Below are 15,959 nucleotides of genomic sequence, written 5' to 3' on the forward strand. Positions count from 1 at the left end.
AGTACTTAAGTGAGAGACAAAGAGGAACACTAAAATATGATATGTAACTAGTCCAGAAATCTCGATTTTACACGAGGAAATATGTATGGAGCATATATTGTCTTAAAGAGAATATGAAAAATACTATATTAGATAATTAGTATCATATTTTTAACATATATCTTAAGTTAAGGCCTGTGTAGAGGTGGTATACACCTCCGCAGGATCCGATGTATGATGTATGATGTATTTTCTCTATCACACGTTACCCACACGAGTATGACTGAAAAAGTAATTTGCACCGTATTCTTCTTGTTTTCCTCCAGCTGTTGGTCTTTTACTGTTTTAGATCTCTTTTCCGCACTTCTATGTTCAATCAGTCAAGATAGAGTCATATAAATCGGTTCGAAGGCAAGATATTTTACTAAAAAAGAAAGTAAGTTTATCCCCTTTTGAGTTTTGTTAAAGATCCTGTGGACTATAAAAAATGTTGGGAACAATTGTTCGATGTACCGTATAGACGTTATTTTGCAAGAGGAATCGATTGCGCACAACGGAATCGCTGCGCTATTTTCACACCAAGGGCGCTAAGTGATGCGAAGAATATTTTTTGTCCTACGTAGGCGTAAATCCACCTTTTGGACTACTTAAACGAAAACTAACCCTCGAAATATAATTACGGCGTCTATACGGCGATACACAAAAATTTGCATCTGCGGTGTGGTCATTTTATACCCATACTAATATCAGACACTACACTATCCCTCCGTCTATACGTGATGGCACCTTAAGGTGATTCATCTTTACGTACCGACCGTTTACGGACTTGAGTTTTTCGGCGCAGCAGCAACGCTTGTCGGTGAATTTATCTCGTCCGTTTTTGATTACGGAGAGTTCCATTAGGCTTACGTATGGCTTACGCTTGCTGAAATTCCCCGTTACCAACGTAATCGTCTAGGGAAAAAATTAGCCTCCTCAGACTGCATGCGGGCATGCGTACTTGAGACAGAAGATAAGCGACGCTAATCTTTACTGTCAGTATGCCAGCTAGTAACGTCGGTATTGCAGAATGCATGCTAAGCCTACGTTAAATGCTGGCAACTCTTCTCTAGAAAAAAAATTGGTTCACCGTCTGTTTAAAGTTTCTTTTAGCACAAGCTTAGCAAACGCAGCGCCAGGTAGCGCTGGCATCAGCTTATGTGTCGTAGTATTGGCGCTTCTCGATGCCTGTTTACCAAAGTACGATAACGAAAATAAGTTTATCACTAATCAAGCCACCAAAGCGTGATTGAGCAAATGTTGCACTTTGACACGGGAAACGACATCGTGACTTGATTCGTTATCAAAAATGTATTCGAAACAGTCGCCGACTGCAGGAGACACGGTGTATGTCGTTGGATATTAATAACAATCATCTCTGACACAAGCTATAAAATCTGGGAATCAAACGAAGCAAACGTTTTTCCACACATTGATCATCTTTAGCATCGTTCATTAACGGGACAGCTGTCAGTAAAATTTGTGTACGAAAATGGTTGTACTTCGATTGTTTCGCCGGCTGGAAGAGAGGATTTTTAACGTTCAACAAAAGACTGCCGAAGGCGTTCAAACGGCACGCGATGCTGTCCTACGCGGCGGTATCATCGTTATGACAGCGGTTGTTGTTATTTGGATATCTGTATTTTTGTACGCCGCTTTCTACTACGCTTACATGCCGAACATATCTCACGTGCGCCCCGTCCACTTAAAATTCGAGTGAGTCAAGCTGTGAAAATTTTTAGGTTAAAATTTGAGGTTAGGAATCCGCTTTTACGTTTCTGTTTATTTACATTCTTCTCCCTTCTCAAGTCTGGCACGTGCATTTTCAATTTTTTCATTGTCAACCCGATTCGCTGTTTATATACTTCAATTTTTCCACACCAGATCATGCACCTACGAGAAAGGGATATGTAGCTATCCCTCTGCCCATGTTCAGCTGACTAAGAAACAACAGCTCCTGATGGTCGGCCAGCCTTACAAAGTAAATTTGCATTTGGAGATGCCGGAATCGCCGACCAACAGGGAACTCGGTACGTTTGTTTGGCAGATCGATTGATCGCCCAGTATCGGCCATGACTTTGATGTCGGAGGATTAATTTTCTCAATCAGGCATCTTTAAATAATCTTGATTTCGTCTTATGCATTTACAATTATTCGTTATTGAGGAATGTTCATGGTCTGCACTGACTTGAGGGATCGGGATGGAGTCTTGGTCGAAAATGCTTGCCGTTCAGCCATGCTCCACTATCGCAGTTCTTTGCTGCATATTCTCACTACTTTGACATTCTCACCGATGATGATATTGGGCAGTGCTGAAGAGAAGCAAAATATTGTTCTCGAAATGTTTGCCAATTTTGAGGAAGATCAAGTATGCTTTTTCACTTATTCCATCAAGACACTTCTTATATGAAATGAATATTTTGTCTATAAAGTAATAGAAAGAGTGAGCTCGAAAATTTTTATTGAAATCTAGAATTCTTGTTCGTTAGAAGATGGGTAAAAGACATTATTTGAGATACGAATTTATGTATCCACAAGAAGCTTGCGTTTGATACGTTTCATTGTTATTACCTTATTAAATATTAGTTCCAAGTTACTTAAGATCCTAATTATTGGAACTTGTAGCTCGATTGACTTACAGCGATGTAAAAAGAAACTGTTCGATTGCGTCTCATTTAGCAAAAAACTTCCATGTTTACAAGCTGCGCACTTTCCTTGTAGATACCGTCTTTTTTTCTGCAAAATAGAAACACTTTTATCAAAAACCTTCTGAATATCTATGAAATTCAGGAAATTAGGATCTGGGATCCTTTTAAAAGTTTTTAAACTGCGAGTGCGCACTGATTTCTATGAACATTTGAAACACAGGGAAAAGCAGCGTTATATCATTTTTAGTGCAAATTCGAATCCTCTAAGATTATACTCTTTCTGCTAACCCAACCTTTCATCAAGAGGCTACAAACAGAATCTCCTGCCAGCAATTGTCGACATAGAATTCTATTTAAAAAACCGGCTTTCCTTTTTGTTTCTACAGCAGTCGCTTTACTTACCCATTGAAATAAACAATAAGCTTTGGACACATTTTGCGTCAAAGCTTTGACGTATTTCCTGGAAAGCATCCACCGTCCTCGTTGCTCAAACTTTCGATCAGCTTTTAAGAAATCAGAGCTTTTCTTCGAAAGATGAAAGATGAATAGTTTTTTTTTTTTTCAAATTTAAAAACGTGCTTACTTGAAATTCGCTAATTATCTTAATATTCAGAGATGAGTATAGAGTTTATTACAAAGTCTCTCAATCACTTTTTAACATGAATTTTTCACAAACATTCAATCGGTCAGCTTTTCTTTTTATTAAGGAACAACTTGCAACAAAATGGAATCTTGAAGGGGTGACAATTTACCTGATAATGGATGCGGAAGGCAGGCAGATACTGATAACGATGAATATATTTTCTGTCGCACAGAGTCATCCAGTGACAGAAGTATACGTGGAAATACAGTCGCATTTCGTAGAACTCTACTCGGCTACCGTGATGATAAACGCACACTTGTCCGGGCTGCGTTACATCATGTTTCATTGGCCAATATTGTCTGCCATTCTGGGGATCAGTACCAACCTATTTTTTATAGCGTTGATATGCGTTTTATCTTACTTGCACTTTATTGCCGAGGACGAGATACTGGACGATGATTTTATTTTTGAGAAAGGTGAAGAGGAGGTGGACGAGGAGGAGGATGACGATTACAAGGATGAGAAATCCAATACTGATCGTAAGTTCAATAATCGTACAACATGTAATAATTATTCGCCAGGCCTTCCCGCTAAGTACAAGGGTTACAAACAAAGGGTTGTAATTGAAAATTTTGCTCAAATTAAATTGCATTAAAACTTTTTGTCAAAAGGAAACTTTATTTTCTTTTTGTTTACCTGGAAATGCAAAGCGAAATTACCGATCGATCATCGTGTAAATTGAAGCGGCTTAAGAAAATTGAGTGGAAGGCCTGCTGTGGTAATGGGATAGTGAAAATTATCTCTTTTCTGCAACAAGAATAATTTGTCGAATCTCAACGATACACCATTGCCTTCTCAAAGTGTCTTCAGATACTTCGTCGCAAGGAGATACTTCGATGCTTGAAGAAATTCCAAAGCGTAAAAAAGAAGAGGGCTCGAGCACAGCTGCTGCGACTTTGCGAGTTGAAATGATCACGTAATCGGTTATCGTCTGCAAGTTCATAGTGGATGAACAGATTTTGAAGCTGATAAACTATTGTATTAGTATTTTGCAGGATCAAAACATGTAAGATTCGTAATTTTACGTTTCGTTATTATCGAATCAATCAGAATATTACAATAATTTCGGATTCTGAGCTACATTCCTTGACTGTTTTTATTTTTATTTTTATATCTTTCATTTTTATTTGCAAATCGTGATTTTATCAAACGGACTACAGTTGTTGTTGCTGTTGTTGTTATTATTATTATCATTATTATCATTATTATTATTATTATAATTATTATTGCTGTTGTTGTTATTGTCGTTGTTATACACGCATTGCAATATTAATTACAGTATGTTTTATTTCTATTTCACCGATTTTACTTGTGCTATACAATTAACCAAAGATATCGATAGAGTGTTTTAATGATTTTTTTTTTTTTTAATTATGTGCATTTGTGTGTACGGATTATGTGAAAAATGTTGGAAAACGTTGAATTGTTAACGCGTGTGAAAAAGTAAGAAGACGCGCGTTTAGTATGAATTCAATTGAAATTGCAAATATTCCAATATTTCGGGCAGTCACATGTGATAGGATTATTTCCAAGATAATTTCGATATCGTTGTGTATTTAAAGCATTATTGTTAAGATTTACAGAAATAACAATTCAAGCGAATTATAAGAGAGGAAAAAAAAAAAAGAAAGTGATAGCAAGGGAGTGAAATGCAACGAAAAAGAATTGTTTTTTTTACTTTATGTACTTAGATGTAGTCGTATACGTATACATATATTTATCTATAATACATAATATTATAATGTAAATATCGTAATGTTAGGGGTATAAAATTTAATGGTGGAATGTATATGCATGCTTTAATTATAAGTTGCGGAAAGGTGAGAATAAATAATTATGGAACAGCGTGATACAATTTGTCAAATCAAGTATTCCTATTTTCACCACCGTACAAACACACCTTTCAATATCTAGTGAAATTAGTTTATCGAATGGAACAAGCCGCTAATATCCTTTGGGAATAAATCCCAATGGTCGTATAATTGACGAACGTATATACGCGAACCTCGATTCTGTATAATGCTATTTAAATCACCCAAACAATCCTAAAATCGCAAATATTCCTGCCTCGCTTTCAATTGGCACTTGCGATTAAATCTCTTGCAGGATATTAAATGAAATATTATTATGGTTTTGTTGTAAGTGAATTTTTATTACAAATTATGAATAACGATCGCTTACTCTTCTCGGTAAAAGCGTGTTTCCAATTGTTTATCTTGACACTTTATTATCAATCTTTTGTTTCTCAATGAAACTGAAATTTTTTGCAAACATCGGAACTGTGAGATTATTTTCATTTTCATTGAAAAACTTGTGGATACTGAAAGATGTAGTATTTTTTCTGGAACAAAGAATAAATCTTTTAAGAATCTATCGCAGCTTTAATTAATCAAAAACGGTTTTCATTCATCTTCTGTAATTGAGTGCAAATTTAAATTCGCACTTTGATTAAAAAGATTCAATTTTCTCGGGGTTTGATATGCTGTTTTTTTTTTTTATATTTATTTTTCTTTTTCACCCCGCTTCTTCGCAGTTTGCGGAATGGTTTTGAAATTTTTTCGTCATTTGCAAAATGCAGTCAAAGTGTATACTCAAAGACCTTGTTATAAATTTTTTCCGCAACTGTCAAACAGATACATGCTCGTTTTTCAACTTCATCGAATAAAGTCGTTTTTTAGGATCAATGTATTATCAATTTGATGTAGTGAGGTGAAACGAATTAATGATTTCGAAAATTGTTCAGCATTCCGGTTGAGCTTTGAAGTTTTTACACTTGAATCGAGAATTTATAAAAACTTATTTGCACGCAACGATCAATAGCACGCAATTATCGAGACATTTTTTATCTGTAATAAAAAAAAAAAAAAAAAAAAAAACGACAATTTCAACGCGGATGTATGAAAATTATTTGCTGTTTCACCCGCGTTAATTAAATTTCAGAGAAGCAACAAGATTCCAGAGTTTTTCTCTTTCGATATCACGCGTGTGTGTATTTTTTTTTTTTTTTTTATTTATTTTGTTTCAGTTCTTTTAGTTGAACGTTATACGCGGTACGAAAAATTGAGGGGAAAAAATTCGAAGAATATGTAGAAATGGGAGCACCTACAGGTTCAAAAACCAGGCCTGGAATGCCTCATATTTACGACGTGCGTGAAATTCTTTTTCAGATAAAGGAAAAAAAAAAGAAAAAAAATCAAAAAATAAATAAATAAAACGAAAAAGACAAAAGATACTTTCGCGGTTGTTTACGGATGATGCTTTTTTCGCATACCGGAAAAGCAAGCCCGCCGCACCTGTCGAATGTACGCGGTATGTATTGTTGGAATTTTTCTTCTCATCCGACCCTTATTCGAGAATCTGGCATAGAGCCAGAGATGGGAAAGAACGCAACAAAGTTAAGGGATAAAGAAAAAGCGAGCTTGCGAAAAGACGGCAAGAGAGATGGGTAGAGGCGGAAAAGTTCGCAGGGAAAAGAAAGCGCGAAACGGTTTGAGATGAATTAGAGAAAAGCAAACGACAAAAGCTAAAAGAGGAAAACGAGTAGGTAAAAAAAAAAAAAAAAAAAATCCGATCGAAAGGGAGAAAAAAGAAATGTACAAAGTATCGTACGCACAATTTTTTCTTTTACCATCGATTCGTCGGTGGGCCGGATGGTATGAGCTCGTATAATCCAATTAGCGGAAGGAAAACAGCTCGGGTGAATTGTCGCTGGCCGATGGGGAGGGTTTTCTCTCGTTACACCTCGTAAATACAATATATATACATATATATATATATATACATATATACATATGTATATATATTCCGATATATTAATTATCACTATGACGCTATTTTCCCACGCCATGCGATTCGATATAACGAGGGGTGAGAATTTGGTGGCGGGGAGAGGGGTGGGGGGGTGGTTGTTGTATTATGACTATTATTTGTACATATGTACGTACACAGCTATGAAGTACGATACTTTTTTACACGTTTATGGGGTATTCCATGTCAAGTCATTGTACACGTACGTGACTGACTTTGCGAGATTTTTTATTTCAATTAATTAAAGCGGTTTTTTTTTTCCCGCGATAACGTAATAATATTTAATCCCTGAAACGTCTGGGTGTATTTTTTTTATTTATTTATTTATTTTTTTTGTTTCATTTGCGATGCTTTATTTGGTCTATTAATTTTCAGATCTTATACATTGAAAGAATGACACGATTGATTTTTCAGAAATCAACGTTGGGTATGTTTGATTTTTGATTTGATAGTTTCTTACATGCGGATTTCAGTGTGGTAGTACATCTCTTTAGATTTTTCTAATAGGACAATTGAATAAGAAGTATTACAGAAATATTATATCGGGGCTTGATCTCTGATCAGTTAGATCATGACGTTAACTATCTATATTGGATATGTTATTGCTGTGTAAGTAGATTTTGAGATGTGTGATATTTAAAACATTGGTGTAAAAACAGAAGATCCAACGAAAGGAAAAAATTAAACTTCTACTCTGAAATTTATTATTTCTTAAATTGAAACGCGCGTATTTTCTTCTCGTAACCATTTTCTTGGCTTCTTTACTTCAAGTTTTGCCATCAAATAATTGGGTATTAGTCGCTTTCGAAACGTTTCAAATTCGGAATTTCAACCCCTTTCACCGCGGAAAAAATCCCTGATAAATTTAAAAAAATGTCACGGTCAATCCTGTACCGAGTCGACATGGAACGCCCCATTCATACTTATTTGGGCATACATATAAACAATCGACGGTGCAGGGGACGCGGTAATTCAAAGTCTGCAACAATAAATTGGCCAACAATAAAACACTGTTGCGATGGCTGCTCCGATATATCCATATGCATGCGGTATAATATGCGGCGTTGTCGAAAAGGAGGTTTATGCATAACACCGAGATAGAGTTAATTATACGTATATAAACCCCTCACGAAAATAATCGCTCCGCAAAGGGGCGTTTACCGACACTTTTAAACCCCTTCTACCCTCCCATTTTTACCTCGCAAAGTTACCATTTCAAATAAATCCGACGCGTCGAGAGACGGTGTAATTAAATATCAATCGCTGAGAGGGCAGTTTAGGTTCTTATTTAGTACGTAAAACCATCGTGGGCGTGCGGTAAAAATTGTTTGAATTCAGGGATAATTCAGGGGGGTGAATATCTTCGTACGACGTGCGCACCTAAGGTTGTATCAATTTTTTTTTTTTTTTACTCATTTTCTTCAAGCCTCCGTTGTAGAAAAAAAAACAATGTCGGTTTTATTATCACAGAGAACTAGACGTTAAAAGTTTGTTTTATCCGTTTATTGGTTAAATTAATCAATTTTACATAGAATTTTAATAATATCTTTGTAAAAACTATAACGCCTCCTGTGAATAATTATAATATATGAGAAACATCTGCGAGGCTTGAATAAACGATCAAATTGTCACGTTGATTGGTTTATTGAAATTTCATCTTACGCTCTCAACCTCAACCCAGTGAATTGTGAAAAATATACGACAGTCATTTGAGATCTTTAGAATTATTAAACAGTCTGAAAGTCGTTGACGATATTACAGAGAGAGGACTGAGTAACTTGGATCGGACAGTGAAACACAAATTCATTAGTATTGAGTCAGACCTGCCAGATGTGAAATTAATCTTTGACTTGGCCGCTTTGGGAGACATAAAAGTCCCTTTTTTACAAGTCTAAAAAAAGAATAAACGAAATAGCCTAATGTATACAAAAATGTGATTAAATGTTTAGAAGTTCTTGAAAATACTCCTGGAATTTTTCTTAACGAACTCGGTCGTTACTGGTAATGGTATTTAGGTATCTCAACCCGAATGCTGTGATATCTTATGCCTGCACTTATTGCATCATCCTTACGGTCACGAGTTGATGTTTCGACCATGTTAACGATAAGTGGTTGATCTATCATTATACCTATGCTTTTATGCTACAAGTATCAGGTTTCTTTATTCACGATTATCTTCTAGTTTTATCTAGCTGTCCGTTATTGTGCGTCGCACTCGGACGATCTGCCGTTATTGTTGCACAGCGTGCACATAATTAACCGTAGGAAATTGAGACGTGGTGTCGTTTCCTGTTTTTTTTTTATTTATATATTTTTTTTTTTTATTGACTCGATATTTCTCTTTTTCACGGACTAACGGATCCCTGATCCACTGCGAAGATCGTTATCCGTTGATCGTCCGGTGCAGGACGTTACGCCTTGTCTTGTACGATATACATGCCCGTTTCCTGGTTCGATTCGTCAAGACCTTTCTCTACCAGGGAATAGTATACCTATTGAGTATAATACCCGAGGACCATGTAACTCCAGTAATTCCCGGGCATCCTGCACACGCACGCAGCAACGGCGAGAAGTAAAGCAAATTGTCCTGAGAAAGATAGGCGGAGGATAGAAGAAGATACAGAGAGGATGCTGCTGGAACTCGTTGCGTGCGAGGCTGGAAACCCGGTCTTTCGCCATTACGGCAATCTGAAGAAACCGCATCCATTCCACTCCGGTTATCGTCGGGGTAGGCAAAGTCTTCCATGTTCCGAGTGACTATTGCATCGAATGATCGAAGGGCGCGGGTGTAAATTAATATAGAAAGATCGAGAAATCGATGGGTCACAATATCGAATTTTCAAAGAAGCGAAAACATGATCTGTAGAATTTGGGAATGTAGGAGGTATAAGTATGGAGATACGAAATATGGAAAGGTCAGAATACAGAATGCCAAAATGTAGAGTCGACGAAATTGGACTCGGTAATATAGATCGTATACGGATTCTAGACTTTGCCATTCTATCTTTGAATAATTCTATTATTTAGTCTTTCTATATTTTCAATTTTCTATACTTGGGCTTTCTATGGTTCGATAATCCTGCGATTTAGACTTTTACCATTTTGGAAATTCGATATTTCAGTCCTTCTATCAATCGGCCATTATAGATTGTTATCCTCGCAGGTGCGATTGGTCAGAACACCGAATGGTCGAAACTCCAAATGGTCACAACTTCAAATAAGCCAAAGTTGCGAAGAGTCAATACTTTGAATGGTCAAAACTCTGAGTAGGTCGGAGTTGCGAATAGTTAAAACTCCGAATAGTAGGAATTCCAGACGTTCATTAGTTGGAATGATTGAAGCTTCGAACGGTCAAAACTCCGAATGTTGAAAACTTGGAATACTTGGATCAAAGTAACAAATGTTTAAAACCCCGAATGGTCGAAACTTTCAATAGACGAGAGTTGCCAAGGGTTACAACTCTGAATGGTAAAAGCTTTGACTGAGTCGAAATTACAATTGGACATAACTCCGAATGGTAAAAAGTACGAACGTTCGATACTTTAAATGGTGAATGTTCTTAACTTTGAAAACTGAATAGTCAAAACCTCGAATAGGTTGAGAATGGTTAAAACTCCGAATGGCCAATACTCTCCAAATTTCATACTCACCTTGGAATATGCAGTACACCGCCACCTTAGTCGTTGTGAATTTCGACGAATGGATATTACTTTGGATATTATTACAGAGTAAGTCCGAATTCGGACAATTCTGTATTTTGCCCAGTACCAAGGCACGTCATCCCGATCGGTTGAGGATCGCTGTTCGGTAAGCGTGGCCCTTTCTCCCTCTCCTCTCATTCCTTGTTCTGAGCCTCCTTGCTCTCCGGATTCCTGGACCGGTTAGACGGAGTTCGAAGCTTCCTCTCTAGCCGCACTGCCCCATGCTTTGGCTTTCGTCTTCCTCTCTCTCTCTCTCTCTCTCTCTCTGCGCTCCGTCGCTCATCCATTTACCTTAGAAGCCCCCAAGCCGCACACGACAGGTGCTGGCGTGCGGTAGTAATGCCACAAGAGTGGAGCGCAACCAAATAATGAAATAATAACGAAGTGCTTGGGACGGGACGCCCCAACCCTCGATCCGGTGAAGCCCGATCGCCGGCGAAGAGATAAGAGGAGTTGGCCATCACCGTCCCGAGGAAGCCCGGCCAATATGGAACGCTTTTTATCGCCTCCTCGGCCGCCTGGTCTCACCTTTTCACTAATTACCCACCGCAAGTTCAACTCTCGATACTCTTCTTCTCACGCCGGATCAAGGTTCAAGCTATACATTTTAACTCGGCTTCAAACCTCCGACGAGTAATGATCTCGATCTCGTGTGAGAGTGTGGACCTTGATCCCCGATGTGTTCCAAGTCCTCCGAATCGAGTCATGGAAACATTATTATTGTACCTGAAGAAGTTCCTTATTTATGCTTGGGTTAAGAACCTTGTGAAATCACCAAGGCACTGATCGATGCCTAGTTTTTTCGCTGTCGTTTTGTTCTTTTATTGAGTTCTGCCGAATGAGAATCATCCTCGCCGTCTCGTTTGCCAGGATATCCTACTCAATAACAAATTAATGGAAAATTGAGAGTATTATACATATATACTGTATCGCAAAGTTTTCTTTGTTCATGTATATACCTGTAACTTGAGGTTTGGTATTCACTTGTGGAAAGTTTGGTTGGAATCAATCGAGGTATGCTGTTAAACGTTCTCCCAAGTAACGGTACTTCGCTGAAAAATTTGCATAAAACATTTATCATACATTTCTGTAACGTCGAATGAATCAGCGTAAAACAAGCTTTGGAAAGGCAAGAATCCTGAATCGTTGGTGTTCGAAAAGTCTTATGGACTCGAAACACCAATAGTGTGTACAATAACAAAGTCCAAAATGATAATTGCTCGCTTTGTGTCTGAAAAATAAAGCACGGCTGCAAATATCGTTGAGTGGCAACTTGAAGCCATTGACAGACAGTCTGATTGTACGTATACGTCACGGGGTTGATCAAGGTGAATGCGAATTTCATTCCATTCTTGAAGTAACAAATCGAGGACCAGATTGACGGTGATAAGTTGTACACAGTATGTATGTACGTGTCCGTAACATGTCCTCGGTAAATTACTTGCAGCTGGAGCGATAAAGTTGGACACAAAGCCGGGAACACACTCGTTGGTCTCTTGGTGTGAAAGGCAGGTCGCTTATCACATGGTCGTTTTCTGGCTCTTCGGAGCAGCAACACGCGCATCTGACAGATTTGGAAAGCCTTAAAAATCTGCATACACTATAACCGTAGGATGACATGGAATGAGAAAAGGACCTCCTTCGTTAATCATGGAGCCTTAAAACCGTGAAAAATAAAAAGCTTTGGAGTAATCATTCCGCGGCATGAAATACCTTCTGTGTTACACGGTTAAGTGGTCTCTACTCCGCGACGTTTTGCGGAGCTGTCTTGGCGAGCGATCGCGTGTCGGGATAAGCAGTTTGGTGCCACGCCAAGAAGCTTCTTGTAGCTGGTATACATGTACACTTGTATCAATGCGTTGTACGGTACCCACGCCAGTCGCCATGGTACTGCCACAGAATCTGGAGCCGAGTCGATGAGGCCCGGTTTCTCATGATCGTTACGCCTCACCGGAGGGCTCATCGAATCCATCCGTAATAATTCCTGAACCATAACCGACACACCCGTAGCCTAGGAACCGTATATTAATCGGAACGTGTGTGCAGCGTAGGTGGATTGAATATAATATTCATGGACCCGGCGATCATGGTACTACTGCCGAACACCACCATGTGGATGTACAAGGAGTTACAGTTCATTTGGCCGCGTTTCATCGCGTGAATACCTTTAGGGTATAAGAATTTTTTGTTTATTGTTCAACGGCTCTTCATCGATCATTTACATTTGCAAAGCATATATAATTCATAATTACACAATGTTCAATCATCAAGTCTATTTTGCTGCGAATAATACCGTGGAGTACTTTATAGATATATGTATATACACTCCGTGTACCATACATAGGTACGCGTTTAGCAGTCAAGGGAATTTAATGTTTTCATAATTTTATTGACGAACCAATCCATTACCTCCTCGGTACCTCCCTCCTTCCCTTTCTCTTTTCGTACCCTCTGCGCACTTTGACAATGATGAATTACTCTGATTACGATATTTTTATACCACGTTATGCACGATATGTGGGTATACGTACCATTGGTTTGGATAGAAAATGGATAGAAGTAAATTCACGGTGACGAATGATGTTTTTCTTTTCTTTTTTTTTTATACTTCTTTCCAAGCTTTTACGGTAACGACCGACTAGTGTTATATTGCCGAGTTGCATAATTGAAATTCGCTTTACAGCTGTGCTGTGTAAATTATTATTATTATTATTATCATTGTGTATACTCTTACACCTATTAGTTGTGTACAAGAATAGTGAGAGAGAGAGAGAGAAATCATATATATTATGCCCTAGAAAATTTTGGGGCAAAAAGAAAATACATACACAAGTATAACCAACGTTAACAAATTAACCCCAATGATAGTTGTGATTGCTGTTTAAGAATGAAAAATAACTAAATAAACAAACTATAGTGATTGATAAAATATAACAATAGAAACGTGTTTAAATAATAATAAATTAAAAAATAAACTAAAAAGTACAATAAATATAATAAGACATTGTACAGAATATGTATCACTAATAAAATAAGAAATAAAATAACAATAAAAATAAACTGATAAGAAGAAATAAAGTAATTACACGATAATGAAAATAGAGAGAGAGAGAGAGAGAGAGGGGAGAGTAATTGCTGCAGCCGCGTCAAGACACAGCACGGATATAATTGCATTTCGAGACGCAAGTGTAATAATAAAGAGTTTGCATCAAATGCGGGAATTGTTTTTGGCGTTGCTATTTAACAAGTAACACCGTGTTTCTTTTTTTTGTTTTTTGTTTCTAATTCCTTTGCTCGAAGTTCCATTTAACGTTGTTCTAGATTGATCGGTATACGTATACAATCGGAGTAATAACGAAAACAGTGAAAAAGAAAATATCCAACAAGGCGAAACGACTTATCGGGTACAGGTGGAAACGGCCCCCAGTGTATCGTTTGTAGTTTCACCCTGATTTTTCACGGTTATTTCTTTCTTTGGTTGAATTTTTCCGTTACACCGATCGAGTCATGGTTGTTTTTTCATTTATGTACATACATCGGGGTTTTCACCTTCTTTTTTTTCCACGGTGAGGCGGCTTTTTGGCTTTCCGACATATCGACAGTGACGGATGAATCCCTATGCTCAGCGACTTGTCTTTTCCCTTTTCCTTCCTTTGTCCTCGTTTTTCTTCTTCCCTTCTTCGTTCGCCGCTCCCACGCTTCGTTGAGACACCGCGGGGCTTAGTTTCCGGTAAAACAACACTGATCGTCGATGTAGAAGGAACTGCAGTGTTTAATGCCGAAGGGAGGAACAAGCGTCCCAGTTTCGCACCTACAGTTGCACAGATATATATTTTATGTACGTATAACATGCACATACAAGGTGTATAATTTTGAACCGGTGTGTTAATTTCGTGAAATAAACGAGAAACGGAAGTATTTACGTTATCGAGTTGATTAAAAGACTCAAAGTAACGAACCCAGTTCGATTGTAAGTCGAGCCACCCTTTGAAGTGGTGTTACTTTACTTCGTCGTAAGCCTGGAGAGAAAAAAAAAGTTGATTAAGCTGCTAGGAATTTCGATGGTCGTAATGTAGTTGGAAAGTGGCGCATCGGATGCAACAAAATTGAACTCTTGTTTGACGCTGTTCTTTTTTTTTTCCACTACCTTCTTCAGCATTCGCAATATTCTAATGGATCATTTGGAATGGAACACCCGGTGATACGGCAACGTACCATACGGGAAAAATATCTTGCGGGAGGTTGACAGGACGGCGTCGCGACGCTCTGGCAGGTACTGGCGAGTGTAGGTATACAGTCCTCTGGAATCCGCGAGATCAAACTGGATTCCGGAAACCGGAGAGACACGCGCTCCTTCAAAGTCCCTTATTTTTCATTCCTGGGAGAAAATCTCTTGAACCGCTACTGCTATACGGGAATATGTATATGTGTAGGTATCATACCTACACGTAAACGCGTGTGTACATGCATTACTCACATATAAATGTACATGTATTTATATATACAGGTATGTGTGTAGGTGTAAGGGGAAAAAGCAATTTCGAACGTCACTCAACCGGAAATAAATTCCGTGTCTATTTCTTCGCGTCACTCTTACATCGACTTCGACACCGCATTAGTCCTTCTTCGATCCAATCGATCCAAATTTGACGTTTACGATTACATGCTGGTATATACAATATACTTCGTATAAGTACTGGAATGCTGTGTATCGCTCGATGCAAGATATATAACTGTTATTGGTACACGCTTTCATTATCGACACTTTGGCCCGGTCCATACCTATAACTCTTTTCACACTCCGAGAAAATGGTTTGATACGTAGAAATAGCTTTTCCTTTTTTTTTTATAACTCATTAAGGACACAGGCCTAATCGAGGTGCAGGTGGGCCACAGTTTAAAACCGGGAATTAACGTCTTGGAAGGTAATGTGGCTCCGATTGTGGCTACGGTGTGAACCCATACTTCAATCTCAATTTCTTGTTACGATAAAGTTACGTCAGGAATATTCAAATCAAGGTATTTTTAGTCACTTGTTGTAACGGGGAGTTATGTGAAATCGTTTGGTATACTGAGAAGATTCTATAGTAATGATTAGTAGAAAAAAATATAGCAAGTGACTGATTTACTATTTTCATGCTC

General features: G+C 38.0%; 1 protein-coding gene and 1 long non-coding RNA gene across 5 annotated transcripts; one reads left to right on the forward strand and one right to left on the reverse strand.

Annotated features, from left to right (window-relative positions):
• The first annotated feature begins 1,204 nt into the window (after positions 1–1,204).
• On the forward strand, positions 1,205–5,013 carry LOC124186448 (seipin). 3 transcript variants are annotated; one of them, XM_046578184.1, is made up of 5 exons: positions 1,205–1,734; positions 1,903–2,048; positions 2,184–2,386; positions 3,482–3,788; positions 3,921–5,013. In XM_046578184.1, the coding sequence occupies exons 1-5, from the start codon at positions 1,511–1,513 to the stop codon at positions 3,989–3,991; spliced, it is 951 nt and encodes a 316-aa protein (XP_046434140.1). In that variant the 5' UTR covers positions 1,205–1,510; the 3' UTR covers positions 3,992–5,013. The 3 variants fall into 3 exon arrangements, with proteins under 3 accessions (XP_046434140.1, XP_046434141.1, XP_046434139.1); XM_046578185.1 differs by having other exon boundaries at positions 3,960–5,013; XM_046578183.1 differs by having other exon boundaries at positions 4,111–5,013.
• A 9,041-nt stretch (positions 5,014–14,054) lies between these two features.
• LOC124186499 lies at positions 14,055–15,222 on the reverse strand. Of its 2 annotated transcripts, none has more exons than XR_006871681.1 (3): positions 15,033–15,222; positions 14,777–14,836; positions 14,055–14,628 (listed from the first exon to the last, which is right to left on the reverse strand). It is a non-coding gene; the product is annotated as an uncharacterized LOC124186499 (long non-coding RNA). The 2 variants fall into 2 exon arrangements; XR_006871680.1 differs by having other exon boundaries at positions 14,741–14,836.
• Between the last annotated feature and the right edge of the window lie 737 nt (positions 15,223–15,959).

This window comes from Neodiprion fabricii, chromosome 7 (genome assembly GCF_021155785.1).
Source record: "Neodiprion fabricii isolate iyNeoFabr1 chromosome 7, iyNeoFabr1.1, whole genome shotgun sequence".
Lineage (NCBI taxonomy): Eukaryota > Metazoa > Arthropoda > Insecta > Hymenoptera > Diprionidae > Neodiprion > Neodiprion fabricii.